The 24,970-nt window shown below is 40.3% G+C and overlaps 2 protein-coding genes across 6 annotated transcripts in view; one reads left to right on the plus strand and one right to left on the minus strand.

Annotated features, from left to right (window-relative positions):
* LOC121292585 overlaps positions 1-20,260 on the minus strand; it is a 49,742-nt gene extending 29,482 nt beyond the window's left edge. The window contains exons 1-6 of one of the 4 annotated variants that reach the window (XM_041214954.1): positions 19,886-20,001; positions 13,668-13,760; positions 11,374-11,545; positions 10,712-10,803; positions 7,194-7,366; positions 423-502 (exon numbers count right to left, since the gene is read on the minus strand). In XM_041214954.1, coding sequence (XP_041070888.1) covers positions 423-502; positions 7,194-7,366; positions 10,712-10,803; positions 11,374-11,402 — 374 coding nt within the window. In that variant the 5' untranslated portion in view covers positions 11,403-11,545; positions 13,668-13,760; positions 19,886-20,001. Of the gene's footprint in view, positions 1-422; positions 503-7,193; positions 7,367-10,711; positions 10,804-11,373; positions 11,546-13,667; positions 13,761-19,885 lie in introns of all 4 variants that reach the window. The other 3 variants (XM_041215038.1, XM_041214780.1, XM_041214869.1) reach the window with 3 other exon arrangements.
* Positions 20,261-20,374: 114 nt separating this feature from the next.
* Positions 20,375-24,970, plus strand: part of LOC121292761 (wolframin-like) — a 38,941-nt gene continuing 34,345 nt past the window's right edge. Inside the window, exon 1 of one of the 2 annotated variants that reach the window (XM_041215153.1) lies at positions 20,375-20,956. In XM_041215153.1, the coding sequence (XP_041071087.1) occupies positions 20,836-20,956 (121 nt within the window). In that variant the 5' untranslated portion in view covers positions 20,375-20,835. The remainder of the gene's footprint in view (positions 20,957-24,970) is intronic. The other variant, XM_041215244.1, reaches the window with a different exon arrangement.

The raw sequence follows: 24,970 nt of genomic DNA on the forward strand, positions 1-24,970 counted from the left end.
CATGTCGGGTGTGCGCCCGCACAACGAAAGTAAAATTCTGCTCAAATTAGCAACAGTGTGAAGACAACTAGGTGGGTTCATGCTTTTATTTAATATATTAAAAATGTTGGACGCCAATTTGAAATTCAGGAATACATTGCAGCAAACCTGATTGTATCTAATTGAAAACCGTACAATCAATAAGGATTCATCAATGACTTTGACACAAACGTTATCATTAAATTACAAGGGATGTGATTTTTATCAGGGTGATATAGGTGGCATGTCATACTGTATAATTTAGTGGCCGAATGGACAAACGTCAATGCAGGTGGTTACATTGACTGAATTGTCAGCCACTGTCAAAGGTCCTTCTCTCAAACATAAATGTGTGTGGATAGCATCACCAGCAACTGACATTCAACATGAAACCATCTTCTTACCCTGTAGTCGGAGCCCTTGGTGCAGTAAAATCTTTTGGAGGTTTTCTTTTCTTGCCTTTGGGCCAACCGCCTTTTCTTTTCTGAATTTAAAAGATGTCAGCATCAGGCTGGAGAGGTTTATGGATTTCTCAGCTGGCAAGAATATACTTCAACACGTGAAGCAATTATTGGACAAAATCATATTCTTGTTTTTCTTTTAAATAAAATTCAGAGTTCAAGCTAGCCTTATCATTGATTACTCCCCTTGTTAATTTATATAAAATATTAATATATAAAATATATATACATATAAAACTACACAGTAAGCATATCTTTTTAATTAATCCACAGGATGTGAATGATGCTGGCAAACTGCCCTCGAATAGGTGGTGATGACAACTGATTGGCTTGCCATGGCATCTGGAGAAATTTAAATTCAATAAATCAATAAAGCAAATTCTGCAATTGCAAGCTAATCTCAGTAATGGCAACCATGAAACTATCATTGATTGTTGTAAAAACCATCTGGCTCACTAATTTCCTTTATGGAGGGAAATCTGCTGTCCTTACCTGGTCTGGCCTACATGTGACTCCAGGACGACAGCAATATCATTGATTCTTAACTACCCTCTGAAATGGCCTAGCAAGCCGCTCAGTTGTACCAAACTGCTACAGAAAGGTTCAAGAAGGCAATTCATCACCACATTCTCAACAGCAATTAGGGACAGGCAACAAATGCTGGCCTTGCCAGTGATGCCCATCCCCCATGAAAGAATAAGAAAACACATCATGTGACTCCAGATACGTAGCAAAGGTCAGAGAGGGTAAAGGGTAAGCACAGTGGATTTTCTTCCCTAAAGGACATTAGTGACAATGAGTTTCAGGTCAATCCAAAAGTTACATGGTCACCATTCCTGGCACTAGCTTTTAAACCCCAGGTTTATTTGATTAATTGAATTTAAGTTCCTCACATCTCAATGAGAATTGAACTCATGTCTCTGGATCATTAAAAACCATAACATTATTGACTCCAGACCCACATGCTACCATTCCCATCAAGACAGAATTCGCTCAAATTGTGTACAGCACAGCCAAAAATCAAATAAAATCCAGGCTTGGTGCCAAATAACAATTATTCCCTGACTTACCTCATCTTCTTCATGCACTTTTGCAACCATGATGGCACCTGGTTTGACTCAAACTTGTTTTGCTCAAAAGTAAAATTATGGGCAGATCCTTGCCCGGGAATAAAAAACATATTTTTCAGCACAACTTGGCCATACTTAACTACCATTAAAAAACTCCTTTATCACAGAATATGCTGTTGTACAGCAGCCTTAAAAGGCATCAGCAACACAAGATACAAAGGCGGGTATTAAAGTTCAGACTGCGCAATTGGATAATTGACGGTTTCTAGTGAGTGACAACACGGTAATTCTATCAAGCATTTCTTACTATCACCTTAAGCAAGGAGTGACACTGAAGCTGCTTATGAATGTCAACAGGCCTCAGGGTCAAATTGCTGCCCAAAATCTCACTACCAGAGATTCCTTACTGGGCTGTATGTTCTATTTTTAAAACTACATAGCTTTATTTCATTAAATGGTGGAAATGCTGGCGATGTAGATGAAACAGTAACAATGGCTGTATCACAGAAGCTGAAATGTTTTCGCACTGTTACTAGCACTACAATATAATTTGACACCAGAACCCATGTTACAATCAAACTGCAATACTGACCAAATCTTTCTGTGGTGCACATTTCTCCTAAATTTATCCAGTGTTCTCACTGTATTGAGCAATTCCTTTTTTGCTAGTTAGCTTAATTCACAGTGTGTAGGAGTGCAACGATGGGCAATTGATTTTGCTTTCCTTAATTTTTACCAAGTTATATCACAAAAACAGTTGTTTTCTGTACAGATGTCGTCTCACAACAGATCAGATGCAAAGCTGAACTTCCCTGTGTCTAAAAATAGGGTTTGACATCAACCACAGATCTTTCTGCCTTTACACCAATTGATTTTTTTCATCAGCAAATTCACATTCTCAGGCTGGATTGAAAAGTATAGGGTGGTATTTTGGATCAAGCCTTTCCAAATGCATTTTAGTTTAAAACCTTTAAAATCATTAAAGAAATATCTATTTCACTTACAAGAAAGAAAATAATTTAACACTCATTTGCAGTGAAGATAGCAGCAGGCAAGTAGCTATTTTACATCACTGTCAACAAGTTATGCTTATATGATAGTAAGAAGCTGTACAGAGATAGCAACAACAACTAACAATTTTCACCTTAAAATGTAGAAAAACCATCTCAAAAAGCAAAATACTGCAGATGCTGGATATGTGAAATAAAAACAAAGTGCTGGAAAAACTCAGCAGGTCTGGCAGCATCTGTAGAGAGAGAGAAACAGAGTTAATGTTTTGAGTCCAATATGACTCTTCAAAACTCAGCAGTCCAAAAAAGTGTCATATTGGACTCAAAAACGTTAACTGTTTCTGTGTTCACAGATGTTGCCAGATCCGCTGAGTTTATCCAGCACTTCTTGATTTTTAGGAAAACATCTTGTTGTGCCTCACTAAGGCATAATCAGAAAATGTGCGATTTTTTTTCTGTCAAATGATCTGAGCTTCAGGTGAAAGTTGGGTGGGGGTGGAAATTAATTTAATCAGCAAGAGAAATTTGGTGAATAGGTCAGCACAACCATAAAAGGATTTACGCACATGCTGACTTTTCACTAAACTTAAAATCGACAGGAGGAACCAAACAGAGATAGATTTTCATCCATGCTGGTCAAAAGATTCTTAACCACAATGCATTATTCTGCCCTAAAATATAAACTGATTACTTCCAATATCATGGTGTTGGAATACTTACCTCAGTTTTTTTTCCCTGAAAACACATGCCCTACAGAAATATGTCAGTGTGAACACTATTTATCAACTTGATGTTGAATATTTTGAGAAAACAGTGCAATTATGTTTACAAAGATCTGTAAGTAAGTCAGTCATAAGAAATAAATTAGTCTGTGGTTCTGGTACTGTTGGTGCTCAGTGTCACAGACTGACTGCCATTGATCTTTGATGTTGTTGCAGTGACATTTTTTAGCAAGTCCTATAACAGTCGTAAGGCATCTTCCTGGCAGTTGCTACATCTGTAGCAAATAGCTGATTATTGTATTGTTTTCTTTCTTGCAAGTGAAATGCATTTTCTTTTCATTATATTTATGGGAGTGTGTAGGAAGATTTACTTGGCAGCATCAATGTTCAGGTGCTGCTGGGAACTGACCAATGTTAATGAGCATAAATGTCAGCTGTGGATTAAAATAGCACTGTGCGCCTGAGCCAAAGGTTACAGATTCAAGTCTCACTACACAGTGACTCGAGCACAAAAATTAGGTTGACACTTCAGTGTGGCACAGATAGTGTGCTGCACTGTTGGAGGTGCTAACTTTCAGGTGAGATGTAAAAAGGAAGTCAAGGCTGCCCTCTCAGCTGAACCTAAAAGATTCCATATCATTATTTCGAGAAAGAGCAGCAGCTTGGTGGGGGGGAGCGGAAACAGTGGCTCTCCCTGTGTCCTGCCAACATTTAGCCTTCAACCAAGATCATTAGAAACAAATTCCCTGCTGTGTGCAAACTGGTTGCAATGTTTCACATTTTACAACTGTGACTATACTTCAAAAGTACTTCATTTTCTGTCAAATGTTTTGGGGCGCACTGAGGTCTTTAAAGGCGCTATACCAATACATTCATTATAGTGGTAGGAACTTCACACTTAGGAGTACTTGGAATACCCTAGATGCCTAACATTTATCATCACAACAGAAGCCAGAATACAATTTCACTGTTTCAACAAGATACTAGTTACAGTGACCAATCTACTTTTAGCTACCTCAAGCAAAAAGCTACAGTGATGCAATGCATTACATTCTCAACAGACGATACTTCGCAAGCTAAAAATCAAAATTGCCACAAGGTGGCATGAGAAATAATTTCTACAACAGGGATAGCTAGTTTCTCAGTTCAAGTGGAGGCTACAAAAAATTTAAAAAGCCGCAAACTAAAGTACAAAATGCTTCTCTAGTGAAATCAAGAGAGAAGAAAATAGAACAAATCATCCCACCTAACTCCTACAACCAACGAGCCTCCTCCTCACCAGGTTTAATCAGATGACTCAAATTTTTCTTGTAATCTGCACATGACTCAGCATGTGGAAAACATACTGCATCAAATGTTCACTCACTCATAGGCTTTTTTTAATATAAGTAACTTCCTTTATAAAAACATTATTTTGATAGAAGAAAAATACAACTAGAGATGCAAATTAGGAGGGAAGAGGTGGCTGTGGTTCTCCCTCAGCCCCACCTTGAATTCTGATGCACTGCCTGCCAGTGTTGAGAGTTTGATATTTAGTTTATTTGAAAATTGAACCTACCATAAAGGGAATTTTAATTTATTATAATTCAATGAAGTTTGATAATTCTTGCCAATAAGCAAAAGTCAAATTGCCAAATTTTAGCCACATAAAATATCAAAAGCAGGAACCACAGTGATTCATACATTTGATTTACCAAGGTAATGATACAATCTGTAAATAGATGCAACACAATCAGAGGTTTAAATTTAGCAAAATCTAAACGCTGTTACCACAGCTATTTTCAATTTAGTTACACATTATGAAATCAGCAAAACAATTGATAAATTTCTCTTTCACTCTTCCAATCGAATTCACTTTCACCCTGGCTATAATTTTATAATAACAAACACAAAATTACCGGCACTTATTCACTCACTTCTGCCAATGCATACAAACATCACATTGACAGACTGGAAGTTATAATTACAAGTTCCAGATTGCCAAGCCCATGTCAATTAAACTTGCTACTCAAATTTTACTTCAGGTTGAACTATGCTATAATGACCATTTGATCATTTGTTAATCATCTACAAAAAAATCCACAGCAGACTTGCAGTTTCAAAGCAAGTACATTTCACTTTAAATTAATTGAGTCAATGTAAACAATACTTATAAAATAATAAATATTATATGAATAAAATATATATATTGCAAATACAACTAGAAATACTAATTAGGGTGGTAATAGGTGGCTGTGAAAATAGTTGTGGTAAGTGTTTAGATTTTGCTAAATTTAAACCTCCGATTGTGTTGCATCTATTTACAGATTGCATTGTTACCTTGGTAAACCAAATGTATGAATCACTGTGGTTCCTGCTTTTGATATTTTGTGTGGCTAAGTTTGGCAATTTGATTTTTGCTTATCGGCAAGAATTACCAAACTTCCTTGAATTATAATAAAGTAAAATTCTCCTCCAAACTCATGACCACTACCATCTAGAAGGACAAGGGCAGCAGATGGATGGGAACAACACCACCTGGAAGTTCCCCTCCAAGTCACTCACCATCCTGGCTTGGAAATATATCACTGTTCCTTCATTGCTGCTGGGTCAAAATCCTGGAACTCCCTTCCCAACAGCACTGTGGATGTACCTATACCACATGGACTGCAGCGGTTCAAGGCGACAGCTCACCACCAAGGGCAATTAAGGATGGGCAATAAATGTTGGTCCAGCCAGTGAAGCCCAGATCCCATGAATGAATAAAAAAAAATCCTTGAAAAATGCAAATAACCCCAATTCTCCAGCATATTGATTCTCATTCACTCATACTGCATAGAGCTTTAGATTAAAGCCAAATTTTCAATGTTTCCAGTGATTGGTGAATTAGTCAATCCACTACCAGATTTCATCGAGGCTGCAAGGCTTATTTTGTAAACAACAGCTGCATTTGTTTCAGCTCAATCACACGAAGCACTGATTAAATGGAACATGGCACATAGTAGGAACATTTGCAATTTCCCTCTGCTGCCCCTCCCCCACCCTCAATTTAGTTGTTAAAAACTTTGGCCAAAGTTTGCTATTTCTTAGTGAGCCAGTTTTACCTGTTTCGGGATACAACCATAAGTGGAAAAATTGACACACCCTAAAATGCAAACTAACGCACTGTCAAAAGAAGCTCATCCTACAATCAGTGTTTATTCTCAAAATTAAAAATAATTATTTGCTTTCTTTGCCAACCATACAGCAGTCAAGCTATTAAAAAATCCAAATAACCTTCCTTATTTAAAACATTCAAGCAAACTTGCCAACATAGTTTACAGGTTAAATTGCTAATGGGAAATAGTCTCATTCAAAAGAGGTTAAATTTCAATACTCATAAAGCACAACGCCCTTTGTCGTAGTCTTAACTTCTTGTGTTGAACAGAAAAGGCAATTTGCAGGACTGCATTGTTGCAGTAGGCCCCATTCCTACTTCATCCATTCAAACAACAGTATTACCTCTCAAATTGAATTACCAGTTCTTCAAAAGAAGAAATGCATCCCTATTATTTAAACATACCTTAATATAACCATAAACATAACATAAATTAAGTTTATCTGTTTGCGAACATCTGACTTCTTTAGTGCAATTTAAACACAATCATTCACTTTAATGTCTTCTCATGTTTGCACTGGATATGGACAAGCTATGGGGAGCCAAATGAACAAAGACACAGCACCAATAAAAAGTCATGATGTCATCATGGGGAGGATTGGTACTCTCACCAGTACCATATTAACTCAAGTTACTACTTTAACTTAAAATAGAAGTTCACAAGAAACACATTTTTCATTTTTTAAAAATACTGGGCATGTAAAATAATACAAATCAATTATTTTACTTTGGGAACTGTGTAACATCCACTAATTTCACCAATCACACATAAATACCTTTGGTTCATCATTCTCCACTTCCTTTGTACCACTGCTGCCTTCTCCTTGTCCCTCCAGAATAACACTTTGCAGACGTTGTGACCCTGCATCCAAAGGATGAATCTGAAGCAGCGGATTGCCAGTTGAAATAGCACTCACACTATCTCGCTGCAGCAAAGGCTGTGGAGACACTGAAACATATTTTTAAAACATACACATTGTGAAATACCTTTCTTAAAAAGCTTACATTTGCACATACCTCCTGTAACACTTTCTTGTCGCTTTCATTTATGACATTACACTTTGTTGGTTGACTCAAAGTGGAACAGTAGCAAATCAGAATAAGTAGGGAAATTGAAAATCAAAAGCAGTGAAGCTAGCTAACAAACTGGCAAAGAGAAACCAATGAAGACTTTACCAAAACAGCTAATGTAGAATGGCCAATCACGATACCAAAAAAAAAATTAAGGGATGAAGTCAACCCAACTAAACCATATTTCATGAAAAAAATAACCTCCACCCATCTTGGAAATTTTAGTTGTTCAAATTTGCAATGTACTTGAAAAGCCTCAGCCTTCACCACGAGCCTGGGCTTGAACTTGGCATTTTTGCTCCCAGCTGTGACTGTGTTAGCTGGAAGTAAATGCTACAGCTTGAGCAATTGCCTGTCGATTTCTCTTCCGCTTAGAACAGTAGCAACTTCATTGTTTTTCCAAAATTATTTGAAGAAAAATTAAGACAAAGTTCAAAAGTATCACTCAAGTAAAGTTTATATTGAGTGTTCAACACAGAAATCGTTTATGGGAAAAGGATGAGTGTGAATATAATCGTCTAGAGGTGACAAATGCATGGATGAGGGTTTTAGCAGATGAGCTGATGCAGGGACGGAGGGAGGCAATGTTACAGAGGCCAAATAGGCAATCTTGATGATGTCACAGATATGTGGTTGGAAGCTTAGTCTGGGGTCAAATACAACTCCAAGGTTGCAAACAGTTTGCACCAACCTCAGACTGATTGCAGGAAACGGGACGGAATCAATGGCTATTCTTATATTTTGACATCTATCTGGGCTGAACAACTGAAGGCACAGGGATCGGAAGAGAAGCGAGCAAGTGTGGGAGACAGAATCAATGAGGAGCTGCTCCTCCATTCAAAGATTCTGTCTCTCCCATGCTGCTGCTCCTCCAATGACAGACTCCCTCCCTCCTGCTCTTGCTGCTCCTCTAGAGACAGGAGCTGTGGTTGGAGCAGCAGCAAGAACAGGGGGTAGGGAACCCTTCACCGAAGGAGTTGGAGCAACTATCTTAGCCGACCACCCGTCCAACTCAAACTTTCCGCAATTTCTAGGACCATGGCGACCAGTTTGAGTCAAACTTTCCACATTCTCTGGGACTGGGATGAGGCCTAGGAGAAAAATAAAAGAAAAAGGATGGAGGTTGACAGAAGCTTAGAAAGATGGCCAGGAACAGGCCCAGAAAAAACCCCTATACCGAGAATAAGAGCAGCAGCCAGAGGAGAGGTCAGTCATTTTAATTTCATGTGGTGGTGGATGGGGAGGCAATGGGAAATAAGAGAACCATGCAGATTCATTTGGTCTTTTACTGACCCACCTAAAGAGCTTATGCCTGTCTGCTTTCCATTTCATTGTATCAAATAGTTGGAGTCTGAGGTGAAACTGATCTTAGTTTATGCTTGTAATTTGGGAATTTCAGTGATGAACAGAGATTTTTCAAATGGCAGGGCAGGCAACCTTAACTCATGGGTGGTGACACCTTGCCGCCTGTAACGTGACGAACATAATCGAACAATGTCCTGTTCTGCTGTTAGTATGGGCTTCATCCTGTATGTTGAAGTGCTGAGGTCACTTTGGTGATTTCATACAAATGTATTACTCCACAGTCTTGAAAGTAATAGAAGGTAAACAAAGGGCAAACATGATTTGGAAAAAGAGACATGGAAGTTGAGGAACAATGAGACACACAAAAATGTCAACAAACCATGTACTTTTTAATTTTACAAACAGCTTGCACAATTATTGTGAACAATTTGAATTTTTCATGAGGAGTAAAAAAAAATTATATATAGAGTCTATGGATAAGTATTTTGGTTAAAATGGAAACTTCCATTTCAATCAAAATTGCTGTTAACCAGTTCCCATATGTTTTCTCTGTTCTGGTTTTGAACCATTATTGCACAAGCCATGTGTTGCCAAATAAAAGTATTAATTTGCAAAGTAAGTTTTTAAATCCAGTGTTGACACATCATTAGCATGCTATTTGATCTGATTAACTCTTGGTTTGAGATTGGATGCAATATGCTATAGTTTTTAGTTTGGTATTTCTGCTATATTGTCTATCTAAGGAAGGAAACCCTGAAAAAAATTCAGCCCTCGGTTGGCGGGCGGGCGGGCGGGCGGGGGGGGCGGGCGGGCGGGTGGGGGGGGGGTATTTTGATTCCTGGTTTCTTGTCTTTCCTCTTGTATGTTATAAGTTGAAGTTGTCTTTTGTGGGTTCAACAATTCAAATGCTAAAACCTGTGCAATACACATTTTAAAACTAAGACAATGTAGCACGCTGAAGCACCAGTAAATAGAACAATGGCTTATACCAATTGTTTCCCCATACGCCAAGTTCCCAATTTCACGAACCAACTACCAACTACTTCCACCATTGTGGCAAACTTCATATGTTTTATAGAGATTTGTTGCGTTTGTTATTCCTCTGAACTTTTTTCTCATGCTCCTTCTGAGCTACAAGTGCCACCCTGCACATGTTCCTTCCATGATATATTCAATTCACAATGTGCCAATCTAAATCATTCGCTCCTTGGACATCAACACTGTCAAACTTCTTCTGTCTGTTAGATTTTCCTTTGTCTTTTCTAATGGTGCAGTGGAATCTTTTACATCTGCTTGAAAGGGAAGACTTATTGAAAGATCGCATCTCTGACAGTGCTGTATTTGTCAGCATTAGAGTGAAATGTTAGTCTGGATTATGTGTTCAAGTTTCTGGAGTGTGGGTGAAATCCATGACTTTCTGATTCAGAGCTGGGAATGCATCCACTGTGCTAAGGCCAACGTCTGTTCTTTCACTTTTAATTTTTCTAACCAGCGTGGTTCCCGTTTCATGAAGTTTAGTCAATTCCTTAATGTATAACAAACTGCAGAGTGGACATTTGCCAACTAGTTATCAAGCGAACAGAAACATTTACTGTTAACCCATTTCCCCATCCTGAAATGGAACAAAAAACACTGATTTAAAGCATATCTCCAGCAACTATACACAAGGACAAAACCAGAATTACCTGGAAAAACTCAGCAGGTCTGGCAGCATCGGCGGAGAAGAGTTGACGTTTCGAGTCCTCATGACCCTTCGACAGAACTTGAGTTCGAGTCCAAGAAAGAGTTGAAATATAAGCTGGTTTAAGGTGTGTGTGTGGGGGGCGGAGAGATAGAAAGAGAGAGAGGTGGAGGGGGGGGTGTGGTCGTAGGGACAAACAAGCAGTGATAGAAGATCATCTATACACAAGGACATTACCTGCAGCCTGCAGTTCCAAATTCGCATCCGAATTCAGCTGGCCAACATAAGACAATGTACCTCCATTAGCATCTGTAGTCACACACACTATTCTGAAATTAATAAAAATTGCAGTCAAAACAAGCCCCAGGTAAGGAAAGCAAATTTTAAATCATACTGATTATTTTGCTATGCAAACCAAAAAGCAAATCTTTTAGTCAGCAGTCCTCATGTGCTAACACTACTTTCTTAACATCAAAAACGACAAAAAGATTGGGCTTGTCTTAGCTGCGACATAAAATAGAGCAATTAAAGCAAAGAAAATAACGTTTGCTTTAGTGTTTAAACGGAAATCGATTTACTCTAGTTAATAACCAAGTCCACACCCTCCCTCCCCATCCCAATTACGCTTTCTTAGCTTACTTTTATATCTGATACTTGCTAAAATTACTCAAATCTGAGTAATATTGAGATTCATTTTTATGGGCACTTTTGAAGAAAATTTTCCATCTCCCGGTTGCCTTAAATCAAAGGTCAGTGTTGTAATTTTTGGATCCTGGACTCAATGCTGGCAAACATATCAGGGGGATTAGTTTCATTGGAGCTTGATGGAAGCCACTCCTCAGGAATACAGAAGAGAACCAATTAATACATGAAATCAGAGTCAAGACCTTTAAGCTTACATCAGAGTAAAACTCAAGATGGCAGACATGGAAAAATGTTCTCGATCAATTCTTTAAAAAATGTTTATGCAAGGTTTCTTTTATACTTTTTGATGTCCTTTCTTTGAAGAGGTTAAAAACCACTGGCCACATTTTAGCTCCATTACATTGCAGCACGAGGATCGCTCAAGCACTGAAATAAAAACAACCAAAGAAAATGATACAGCTAAGTGATTAAGATAACAGCAGCTACAAGAACTTGTCAATGCTGAAAGAAATCATCAACTTGGATATCTTGATCATGCCTTCCGTATTTTTAAGAGAAAACCTCAGAAGCAGTTTAGTTTTTCTAGAACACAGAAACTCTGTTTATGAGCATGAAGTAATATCAGTTTTTATTTTGCATTCTTTTATTTTATAAATATCTAAATAAATTACTCATCAGTGCGCAGTCTGAATTCCACTGGGGCCATTTGGTTCCAGGCATTACCACAGCCTTGGCCCAAACATTGACAAAAGAACTGAATTCCAGAGTTGAGGAGAGAGCTATTACCCTTGACATCAAGGCAGTATTAATTCATGTGTGGCATCAAGGAGCCCTAGCAAAAGTGAAGTCAGTGGGAATCAGGGAGAAGATTCCATAGCACAGAGGAAGATGTCTGTGGTTGTTGAAGGCTAATCATTTCTGACCGAGAGTTCCCCAGGGTAGTGTCCAGGCTCAATCATCTTCAGCTATTTCAATGACCTTCCCTCCATCATAAGGTCAGAAGTTGGGACATTCTTTGATGATTGCACAGTGCTTAGTTCACACTCGCAACTCCTCACATGCTGAAGCATTCCATGTCCAAATGAGCAAGACCTGGACAACATTTAGGCTCAGTTGATAAGTGGCAAGTAACACACACACCACCGAAGTGCCAGGCAATGACCATCTTCAACAAGAGAGGGTCTATCCACCTCTCCTTGACTTTCAATGACATTACCATTGTTGAATCCCACACTATCAACATCCTGGGTGTTATGTTTGACCAGAAACTGAACTGGATCAGCTACAGAAATACTGTGACTACTAGAACAGGTCAGAGGCTGGGAATTCTGAGATGAGTAACTCATCTTCTGACTCCCCAAAGACTATCCCACCATGTACAAGGCACAAAACAGGAGTGCGAAGGAATGCTCTCCACTTCCTGCATGAATGAAGTTCAACAGCACTCAAGAAGCTCGACACCATGCAAGAGAAAGCAGCCTGCTTGATCAGCACCCAATCCACCACCTTAAACAGTCACTCCCTTCACTGCCAGCACTCAGTGGCAATAGTTTATACCATCTACAAGATGCACTACAGCACCCTGCCAAACACCTTCAACAGCACTTTTCAAACCTGTGACCTTAATCACCAGAACAAGAGCAGCAGACACATGGGAATACCAGCAACTGCAAGCTTTCCTCCAAGTCACACACCTTCCTGACTTGAAAATATATTGCCACTCCTTCACTGTCACTGGGTCAAAATCCTGGAACTCTCTCCTAACAGCACTGTGGGTGTACCTACATCACATGGACTGTAGCAGTTCAAGGCGGCGGTTCACCACCATCTTCTCAAGGGCAATTAAGGATGGGCAACAAATGCTGACTTTGCCAGCAATGCTCACATCCCAAGATCAAATATAAAAAATTAATTTCACTTTCAGAACCAGAATATTTGAGGTATGAAGCTGTCACTTCGCTCTGGGCTGACTGACGCCAATTTGTCAGATACAAATCAACTGTGCATTTAAGGATTTATTTCAAAAAGCAAAATACCGCAGAAGCTGGAAATTTGAAACAGAAACAGAAAATGCTGAAGATACTTAGCAGGCCAGGCAAGAGGAAGGGTGAACAGTTCAAGGCAATGACCTTTCATCATAACTGGGAGGTATCAAAGATTAACAGGAGAAACAGAGAATAGGAAAAAAAAAAGAGATCAAGGAGAAAAAGAGTAATTCAAACTATTTGTATGCAACTTGCCTTAATTCTCAAGCCTCAGGCTTTCCTATACCAAAAATACACATTTATGATGTTATTGACAGTATAAAAAGCCCAAGTTTGGGTGGTGAAATGGGGTGGGATGGATAGAATCCGGTCACCCAATAATCGTTTGGAGAGAAGTTCGGGAAAAGGACTGTTGGCTCTCCATTATCCAATGAAACATTAATTTAAAAAAAAACAAAACCGCAGCTCAACTGTGGCAACCAATTTATCCTGGTAAAGCAGAGAGTTTGGAGTTGCGTTGTGTTTTTGTATTCTATTGATGTATTTTTTGTTAGTGATGGTACCTTCTTGGTTTGAAGCCTTGTGTGATTGTATACCGTCTACGAAGTCAACACAATTTCCAAACTGTATCTCTCATCCTTGGCCAATGTGCCTCCCTTGATGGGGAAAAAAATGCAAAGTTTTAGAATTCATCAATAAATTCTAAAACTTATTTTTCTCTATCAAAAAAGTTGCACTGGAGAGATTTTGCTGCACATATATAAGTATCAGAATCATCTTTTATTAGAAAATATGCAGAATTAGATTAAGTATAAACCTCTGCTGTATGCAAATGTATTTGGTGAAAATGCTTATCAGCAAAAATATGTAAGAGATATATGTATGTCTTTAGATGCAGACAAATAGCATTTGCGATTGTAGGTTAAATGACTGTTGTTTAGAAAAAATAGCAGAATTCTCATTATAATGTCGAGAACAGATAGCAGCACAGGTGAACTGCACAAAGGCAACGAACAATTATTTTAATGAGGAAAATCTACTAACTTTAATTTTTAAAAAATCAACTCTAGTTTAAAATATATGCAAAAATCAAATAATGAAGGAGCTGTGTTAAACGAATTCAGAAGACCTGTGAAATTCATAATTCAGCTACCATCGATGAATAGCACTATCTAATTCACACAATTCCTGACTTCAGTTCCCCCACAATAAAGAGAGAGAGTAAAGTGAAAACATGCAGCTCTAAAGAGTGTATATTTTCAGTCATACTGAAATAATCTAAACAAACACATTATTAGCTCCTGACAGTTACTACAAAATTGTACTATAAAAATGCGTCCAAAATCAGGTGCAAGTTAAACACAGCAGCCTTATCTCAAAGCATAAGTTAAACACCAAATGTGATGATTTATCTACCAGTTTCTGCAGTTAATATTATTCCCCTCAAACTTAAACAGAAGAGGTGCATTATTCCTGAAAATATTCCATGAATTTGATGTTAATGCATCCTAAAGAAAATACTGTATTAGATGCTGCAGTGTCAGCAAGTAGTACTTCAGACATTTACCAATGCCATAACAAAATTCCTAACAATGATATATTTGTACTGTCAAATGATCTTAATCAAGAGAATTTGCCACCCAACTAGTGTCAAAGCTTCTTCCACACACTATAAACAAAGATATATTATATATAGACATGAAAATCTGAACAAGTTTTGAAAAGAAAAACAACAAACTACAACTTAATGTATCGAGTGATTCAGCTGTGAAAAGCGGGAGGAAAGTTCAATGGTGTATTACCGTTACTTGAACTCTGGAGGCGTTACTGTGTTGTGATACATTTCAAACAGTGAGTTATTTTACAGAATACAGAAGCAATTATTTTGTCAACAGGAATCTGTCATAATGCAGCATCAAATGCAGGATTTTGTTACTTGGGTAAATGATTATAACACAGAATTTCATGTACAGTGGTATTGCATGTGGTCAAAGTCAAGGATTTGCAGTTTCCACATGAAAAAAAAGGATGCATAGGATCCAGAAAACACCAGTAGAAATTCTTTAAACCAAAGTACTCTTCAAAAAAATACACAGGATTTGCCTCACATTGGAATATACAGCAAAGAAACAGGCCATGCCAGCGGTAACTCTCCACTCCATTTCCTCCTTGTCCACCCTCATTTAACTTATCAGCATAACCCACTATTACCTTCTCCTTTGTATGCTTAACTAGCTTCCCCTTAGGCATATCTATCGGTATATTATTCACCTCAACCACTGCCTATTGCAGCAAACTCCACATTCTCAGCACTCTCCAGGTAAAGACATTTCTTCTGAATTCCCTATTTGATTTTATAGTGACCAACTTACATTGATGATATCTAATTTTGCTCTTTCCCACAAGTGGTAATACTATGACAATTCCATCAAAATCTTTCATAATTTTAAAGATCTCTATTTGGTCACTTCTCTCCTAGAGACCCAGATAGTTCGTTCTTTCCTAATGGTTGGAACCTCTCAGTTCTGGCATCACCCTTGTAAATTTTTTTCAGCATTCTCTCCATATCCTCTTATAATATGGCAAGCAGTACTTAAAACAATACTCCAAGTTTGCTCTGGACTTAGCATAACCTCTCTACTGTTTAATTCTATCCCTCTAGAAATAAGCCTTAGTGCTCAGTTGGCTTTTGTTACAGCCTTACAAATTTGCATCGCAACTTTTAGTGATTGCGTATTTGCACCCCCAGGTTCCTTTACGCCTCTCCATTTAGATTCTTATTTTCTAATATGCTACCTCCTTGTTTCTGTTGCCAAGGTATAATACCTCACACTCATCCACAGCTAATTACATGCCTATTCTGAACATTTATTAAGGTTGTTGCAGCCCTCATCAGTTTTGACTCTCCTTCCATGCTGGTATTATCCGCAAAACTGGAAATTGTACTTTTGAATCCAAAGCATAAATTATCACAAATTGTGAAAAGTGGTTCCAGCACTGATTCTTGTGGAATTCTGCCACTCTGAATAGCTACCCTTTAGCCCTACACTTTGATTTGTCTTTCAACTGGCTAGCTATCTATTCTATTACGTGACCCCCTCACTCTGTACGCTCTGACCTTATTTATTAGCCTATTGTGTGGTAAATTAAAGGTATTTTGGAAATCTAGATATATTATACCTGTTGCATTACCCACGTCTACTCTCTGTTGTCTCTCCAAAGATTTCAATGAGGTTGGATGAGCAAGACTTTCCCTTTTGTAATCCATGTTGACTACTCAATTTTATAGTTTTGGTTGCTAGGTATTTTCTATTTTCTCCTTTGGTAGGGATTCTATTATGTTTCTTACCACTGATGTGAAGCTGTTTGGTTTCTAGTTCCCCAGACATATTCTATCTCCTTTCATTAATAAAGGCATGGCGTTGAATCCACTAGTCCTTTGGTATTGCACCTTTTTCCAATCAATTATTACATATGTGCAGTAGTGTTTTCGACCTAGATAAAAGCAAAATTGTGCAGATGCTGGAAATCTTCAGTGCCTTCTTTAGCCCTTACCACCACCATTAACACTCCCTTTGTCTTGTGTCCATGACATCTTTGTCAATCTCGCCTTAGCCCCCATCTATTGCTGATCTTGTATCCAGCTTCACCTGCTCCATCCCCCTTAAACAGTATAAATTTCATCACATTTCTACTTCTCTTCAGCTCTGAAGAAGAGTCATACGGACTTGGAATGTTAACTCTGATTCTCTCTCCACAGATGTTGTCAGAGCTGCTGTGTTTTACCAGCATTTTCTGCTTTTATTTCAGTGTTTCCTAACTAGATTTTTTTTAAGAATGTGTGAATGAAATTCATATGAACTGAGGCATTTATCCTCTAAGTTTAACTATAATGACCTAATATTTCTCCTCTTTATTTAAATGTAGTTATATCATTTCTACTCTCAAATTCTGATGACATTTTCACTTGATCCGCCTCCCAGGTAAATACTGAAACAAAATAATCATCCTGCTTCCCAAAACCAACGGATCAAATGCTCAACTATATTTTCCATCCAAGTGACTTGCAAAAAGACAATCCCTCAAGACACTGTAGAAAATAGTAAATTAATCTTAAAAATTAAATTTATTTATTGGTTCACTGTAAATCAACAGCGCTGCTCACGTTGTCAAATTAAGTGGCACCAGTTCAGAGAAGATTCAGATGTTTTGCACATTTTTTTTCCCCTGCATGAAGTCGTCAATTTATTCAACTTATCTCCAGAATATTAAACATCTGTGGGAAAAAAAACCCAATTGTCAGAATAAAAATTATGGCATCCTGAATTGGATTAGCAAAATCGATAAACATCACACCTTTCTCTCTCTTTCCTCCTTTAAGATGCTTCTTAAAACTGAGCTGTTTGACCAAATATTTGGCCACCATATCCTAAAATCTACTTATGTGATTCTGCATCAACTATCTGTCTACTTATGCTCTTATGAAGCACCTTGAAATGTTTTACTCTGTTAAATGAGCTGTATCAAACTATCACTCTCGCACCTTGTTCGTTCCCTGGTATGGCCCTCATCTCTGCTCCCTTCAGTTCATGAATGTGGCAGATAACTGGTTTAGCCATCCACTGCCAGGTCTGGCTGGGCCACAAAGCACTACAAAGTCCTGCTCTCATCTGCTATAACTGCTCACTATTCCAGGATAATGTTGGAATGCAAAAAGAATCCCCGACTTCATTTCTCTACTGCAAAACCATCTTAAAACCTCCTCCCGTCTTCTCCAATCTCAGCACTAACAAAAAGTACAAGCCCCAAAGTGGCCCACTGCCCTAACCCTGAACTCACATCTTTCTCTAGTTTCTTTATCTTCCTTCATGCCCTCTCCAAGTTCATCTTGTCCATGAGGCCCATCTTCTGCTCCCTTGATTCTATTCCCATTAAACTGCTGGACACCCAATTTCCCCTCCTGGTCCCCATGTTAGCCAATTATTGTTACCAGTTCTCTCTCTTCAGGTGTTGTCCATCTCTCCTTTGAATTTGCCGCCACAGTCCTTGCAAATCACTATCTCCAACCTTTTCTTCTCCAAAACCCTTGAACATATTGTCACCTCCAAAATCCATTCTCATCTTTCCTGGAACGCCATGTTGAATTCATCCAAGCAGGTTTCCGCTCTTGCCACAGTACCGCAATGTGTCTCAAAGTCACAAATGACATCATATGTGACTATGACAAAGGTAAACTGTTCCTCTTAGTCCTTCCCAATACATCTGCAGCCTTTGACATGGTTGACCACCCCATTCTATTTAATCCCTCTCCAATGTCATCCACTACTCTCAGCTGGTTCTATGCTTATCTATCTAATCAAGCCAGAGGATTACTTGCAATGGCTTCTCTTCCTGTACCTGCACTGTTATCTCTGTGTCCTCCCAAGGGTCTATCCTTGGCCCCCTTCTATTTCTCATCAACATGATGTCCTTCGGCACCATCATTCAAAAGCAGTGTTAGTTTTCACATGCACGCTGACTATACTCAGCTCTACCTCACCACCTATTTCAAAGCCTCCATTGTTGCTAAATTATTAGACTAAATGTCCAACATCCAATACTGAATAAGCGGAAATGTTCTCCAATTAAATATTGGGAAGGCTAGAGCCTTGTTTTTGGTGCCCACTCCAAATTCCGTTCCATAGTTATCTACTCCATCCCTGGAAACAGTCTGAGACTGAATAGTCTGTTTGCAACCGTGGTGCAATATTTGACCCCTAGAAGAGCGTGACCCCACATAGTTGCATCATCTTCAAGGTTGCCTATATCCACTTTTTCAGCTCATCTGATGCTGAAAGACTCATCCATGCCTTTATTATTTCTAGACCTGACTAGTCCAACACACTCCTGGCTTGTCTCCCATATTCTGTCCTCAAAAACTTGAGGTCATCCAAAACTCTGTTTCCCGTGTCTGAACTCACACCAAGTCCCATTCACCTATCACCCCTGTACTTATTGCCCTTCACTGGATCCCAGTTAAGCAACAGTTTGCTGTTAAAATTCTCATTTTTGTTTTCAATTCTCTCCATGAGCTCACCATCCTCGTCCCTAATCTCACAATCCACCAAGATATCTGTGCTCCTCTAATTCAGGCCTCCTGAGCAACGCCGATTTTATTTGGTCCCCCACTGGTGGCCAGACCTTCAAAGCTGTTTTGGCTCCTAGCTCTGGAATTCCCTCCCTACACCTCTCTGCCTCACTTTCCTTTAAGTCATTCTTTAAAACTTACCTCTTTGACAAAGCTTTTGATTATCTGAGCTAATGTCTCATTACATTGCTCGGTGTCTAATTTCATTTTATAATGCACCTGTGAAGCACCTTGGGGGATTTTATTGCCTTAAAAGCATTAAATAAATAAATACAAGTTATTATTGTATAAATGCAAGTGGTTGTTGAATCCAGCCCCTACAAAGCTGAACTGGCTGGTGTTTCAAAAGGGATAGAGTGGCTCCCTTGCCACAAATAATGCCACCTGAATGGTCTCTACCTGGTGTTTCAGGTACTGCACCTTGACTCTATCTCAAACGCTCCTTGTTCTCCCCTTCCATCTCTCGTCTTATTTTCTGTTGGTTTGCTCCTCTACAACTAATATAGGATGGGAAGATGCGCTGAGAGGCTGAGATGAGGTAGGTGTAATGACTGGTGCGCAGCAATGAACACCAGCACAAACCGGCCGGGCCGAAGGGCCAGTTTCAGAACTGTGCATTGTGTGTAGATGCAGTGACAACCCCCGCCCCAGTACCTGTGCTGACCATCCAGATTCTCCAGCGAGACTGTGACCGGCACACTCTCGATGAAAGTGGCCGAGTCCCCGCCCGCGCTGCTGCTGCTGCTGCCGCTATAGGCCGTCACGGCGCCGCTTCCTCCTCCTCCTCTTCCTCCTCCTCCTCCGCCGGCAGAGCAAGAGGCCGGGTCCGTCCTTGCGGCAGCAGCGGCCGCTTTCCTGCTCAGCTGAACGGTGGCGAAAGGGGACAAAGTGAAGCCAGCCCGCGGCAGGGCCTGCGGGCACCCAGGACCTTCCATCTCCTCCGATTCCAACTCCATGCCCACGCGCAGCAGAACGCTGCCCGGCACCAGAGCGCGAGCAAGCGCCCAACACGGCCAATGAGATCAGACTTCTCCCCCACCCCCCACCAGTCCGGGGAAGAGGGCTGGGCGAACATTCGCGGCAGCCAATCGAATCCGACTCCCGGCAGGTGCGGTGGGGTGGGGGGGGGGGCGCGCGGTTTGGCGTGCGCGACATCGCCTGGCAGCGCACGCCCCCGGAGAGCCCGGCGTTTCAATATTGATCGCCCGTTAGGACGACGGCGGCAACAACAACAACCTTCATCCATTCGCGGCTATCACTTCACAAAACACCACATCCCTCCCTCCCGAGCCAGAAGCCAAAGGCGCTTGGTGTTGCCGCAAATACGGAGCAAGAGTTCGGTCAGTTTCAATGAAGAAACATCTATTCGCTCTGCAGCATTCATTTTGGGGGCGTGGGCAGGTGGAGGTGGGGAAAGAGCCTCGAGCTCGACATTCGTCAACGTCGCCGCGCCGTCCTGTCGTCACAGAGAGAGAAGCGTTGGAAGGCCGCGGCGCGCTCCGTCCAACCGTCAGCGCGTCGCGCGGTGAGGTCAGTGCCCGGGTGGGGGCTGCGCCCTTGGAGACGGGCTTCGGTCAGACTGCAGCGGCAACGCCTCGGAGGAGATGCAGGCAGAGCAGCTCCCGACCCCGCAGCAGGGCAAGTCGCAGCTGAACGCCGCCGCGGGAGACGGGCACCGGGATGGGTCGCAGCCTGCGCCGCCCGCCTCCACGGCGGCAGAGGACGGTCAGTATCCGCTGCAGCGCGTCCGGATGTTCGCAGCCACAAGCCTCAGGGGGAAACTGTCATTGCCAATTGCCCCTGTCACCGTCACAACAGCGAATGTCGTGCGTGAGCCAAATGACTTTGCACCATGAATCGGGATTAGTCTCAAAGTACATTTTCCGTGGAAAAAAAATGTTTGACAAATCTTTGCATTACAGTTTGCGAAATTAAAAGAGCTGTGCACGCATTTCTTGGCAGGGCGAAAGTGTGGTATGCTTTAAATTGTGTACCTTCTATGTGCATCCTGTATGTACTGTTTGTACATATGTGAGTATGTATGAGGCAGATCATTTGCGTCACTTGTCGTTAAAACTGCAAACAGCAGAATCCCCACTTGGTAGAAATTAACTGTATGAGTGATTTTGCAGGTGGTTCTATCAGTTGAAGCTGCGGTTCTATGCAAAATTGCTTTTTCGCTCATTGATCTAACCGTATTCTTTGATAATTGTCATGAGTCGGTAATGAATTTTTGATGGAAATTGTGCAAACTACACAGCAGAATTTTCAAAACCGAGTTATTCCAGAAATAATCCAGTGTGAAATGCCACTGTTGTAAGAGCGGTCATCAGAGCGTAAAGAAATTAGGAACAGAAAGCACACAGCAGGTCAGTACAGATTTCTAAAGTGAAAAGGCAGGTTTGCACCTTTACCTGAAGAGAAGATGAGAAAGCCCATAATTAATGCTGGATGTAAAAAAAGTCAGTTGTTCCAATTGACTTTGATTAAAAAAAAGTTTACTCTGGTCTCCATAAGCACCGCAAAGTAAATTTGATCGTCACACAAATATATTATAGATCAACTTAGCCATCGAAGGGTGGATCTTATGCTCACAAAGTGCATTGTAGGCATACAGCTGCAATTATCCATCTGTATGTTTTGGGACATGCAAAATCACAGGGTAGGGCTCTTTTTTTCTAAAAAGAAGGCTGAGGTGTTGACCTGATGCATTTTTAAAATTCTTTCATGGGATACGGATATCTCTAGCTAGCATTTTGCCCATCCCTAATTGCTCTAGAGAAGGTGGTGGTGAGCCTTGAACCGCTGTGGTCTATATTGCGCAAGTATATCCACAGTGCTATTTGAGGGGGAGCTTCAGGATTTTGACCCATGACAGTGGAAGAACGCTGATGTTGTTCCAAGTCAGGATAGTGCGTGGCTTGCAGTGTGGTGGTGCTCCCATGCATCTGCTGCCCTTGTCCTTCTAGGTGGTAGAGATCGCAGGTTTGGAAGGTGCTGTTGGGGAGCCTTGGTAAGGTGTTGCAGTACACCTTGTAGATAGTACACACTGCTGCCACTGTGTGCTGGTGGTGGAGGGAGTGAATGATAGAGGTGGTGGATGGGGTGCCAATCAAGCGGGCTGCTTTGTCCTGGTTGTTGTCGAGCTATTTGAGTATTTATGGAGCTGCACTCATCCAGGCAAGTAAAGAGTATCCCGTCACACTCCTGACTTGTGCCTTGTAGATGGTGGACAGGCTTTGGGGAGTCAGGAGGTGAGTTACACGCTTGCAGGATTCCTAGCCTCTGACCTGTTTTTGTAGCCACAGTATTTATATGGCTGGCCCAGTTCAGTTTCTGGTCAATGATAAGCCCCAGAATGTTGATAGTGGGGTACTCAGCAATGGTAATGCCATTGAATGTCATGGGGTGATGGTTAGATTCCCTCTTGTCGGAGATGCTCATTGCCTGGCACTTGTGTCGCCACTTGTCAGGCTAAGCCTGGATATTGTCCAGGTCTTGCTGCATTTGCACATGGACTGCTTCAGTATCTGAGGAGTCGCGAATGGTGCTGAACACTGTACAATCATCAGCAAACATCCCCATTTCTGACTTTATGTTGTTATCCTATATAATGCTATCTACCCGGTGAACACCTTGAAAATGCGGAATTTGCCCACGCTAGAATTTCTAAGGTGCTAAAAAGAGGGAGAGGCGCACACAAAGAAAAGGCACAACAAAATTAAAAGCAGTATAAATATAGGTAGTCTGTAATTAGGTGTAACACTGGAACAAGTGGATAAGTTTGTCTATTTAGGAAAAATGATAACAGAAGATGGTAGATGCAATGCCGAAATTAGAAGTCGGATAGAATAAGCCAGAAGTAATTTTGTGAAGATGAATGATGTGTTAATAACAAAAAAACTCATAAGATGCTACATTCTATCCATTTTCCTGTATTCCTCAGAAACCTGGACCATAAATAAAGATCTGTGGAAGAAATTAGAGGCCTTTGAAACGTGAATGCTAAGATGTATGCTAAAAACTCCATATACAGATCGTAAGACACATGAAGAGGGGCTTGAAATTGCAGTAACATAAAGAACCATTAAAAAGTGAGATCCAAAAATGAAAATGTCAGTATTTCAGCCATTTGATCAGAGCTAAAAAGCTACAGAGATCTCTTCATGAGGGCAAAGTGGAGCGTAGGAGAAAGAGGGGTCGACCTAGGCATAGTTGGAAAATGGACATCACAGAGTGGTTGCAGATCTATAGTGGATATATGAGGATGGTGCAAGACAGACAAACATGAAATACCATGACAACAGATCTCTTAGCAGGAGTAGCAGCGGTAATTAAAATGCAGCAGCACCATGTGAAAGAATGAATGCTGGAATCCAGTTCAGTTTCTGGTCGACGATAAACCCCAGGATGTTGATAGGGTATTCAGCAATGATAATGCCATTGAATGTCATGGGGTGATGGTTAGATTCTCTTTTGTTGGAGCCTAGCACCTGTGTTGCACGAAGATTACTTGCCAATTGTCAGCCCAAGCCTGGATATTGTAAGAAAAACCAAAACAAACCTCGGGTGCAGATCCCATCCATCTGAGTATTTTGATTATCAGTTACAGCACTTAAACTGTTGTGACTTTCATGCTTGTGAAACACATATCTAATACTTCTACAAAATAATGCTTAATATGTGTATATTCTATACTTGCTGTATGAAAAGAAAATAATTAGTAGAAATAGTAGTTTGTAAATAGTACTCAGATGATAATCCATTTATGCAAATCTGCTAAAAGGTTTTCCCTCTCCAATTAATAGTGAACCTCTCTTTTACTCAACAACTTGCATTTATACAGCTCCTTTAATGTAATAGAACAATCCAAGGCACTTCACAGGAGCAGAACTTGACACCAAGCCACGTAAGGAGATATGAGGGAAGATAGCCAAGAGTTTGGTTAAAGGATAAGTTTTAAGATGTGGCTTAAAGGCAACAAGAAAGGTCAAGAAAGACAGAAGTTTTATGAGGAAATTTCAGAGGCCTAGGCAACTGGAGGCACGGTGTAACAATTATAACCAGAGATATTCAAAAGGCCAGAAGCAGGGGATGTAGATACCTCATAGGATTGTCAGGCTGAAGGAGATTAGAAATAGTGGAGGGCTGAGGCCACGGATGGATTTGGAAACGAGGGTAGTAATAACTTTTTTTGTTGCAAAATGTGAAGTAAATGGGCCAAAAGAAACACAAACAATGCATTGGCAAATCTTTAAGAGCCCATTACTATGAGAAGACCGCTCCCCATTGTGGTTAAAAAAAAAGAGATCGAAAAGATTTGTGGTTAACTTAAATTTTCTCTGTCTTTTCAAGTTTGCCACCATTTCCTTCTCCTGAGATTCTTGCTGTGCCTAAACTGCTCCCAAATTTTACCACAAAACATGGAATAATAATTGCAAAAGTAATTACTGGGCTGTTGAAAGCCTTGGGGGGTTCTGATGATAAGAAAGACACTATAGCAATCAACATTCTTTTTCTCTCTTATTTGTAATTGGCTTTGAGTGACCTGGTGAAGTAAAAAACTCAGGTGCCAATTTGTATCTGTTTGGATGTTAATAAATGTGTTGTTCTCAGCGCATCTGCAGTGTTTTCTTTGTTGAATGACGCAACTTAGCAAAGGAAAGGGGACAAAGCAAAATAATTGGGGATCAAACGTTCCCAGAATAATGAGCTGTATTGCAGGAAGGGTGGTGTTAA

The sequence above is a fragment of the Carcharodon carcharias genome, chromosome 1 (genome assembly GCF_017639515.1).
Source record: "Carcharodon carcharias isolate sCarCar2 chromosome 1, sCarCar2.pri, whole genome shotgun sequence".
Taxonomy (NCBI): domain Eukaryota; kingdom Metazoa; phylum Chordata; class Chondrichthyes; order Lamniformes; family Lamnidae; genus Carcharodon; species Carcharodon carcharias.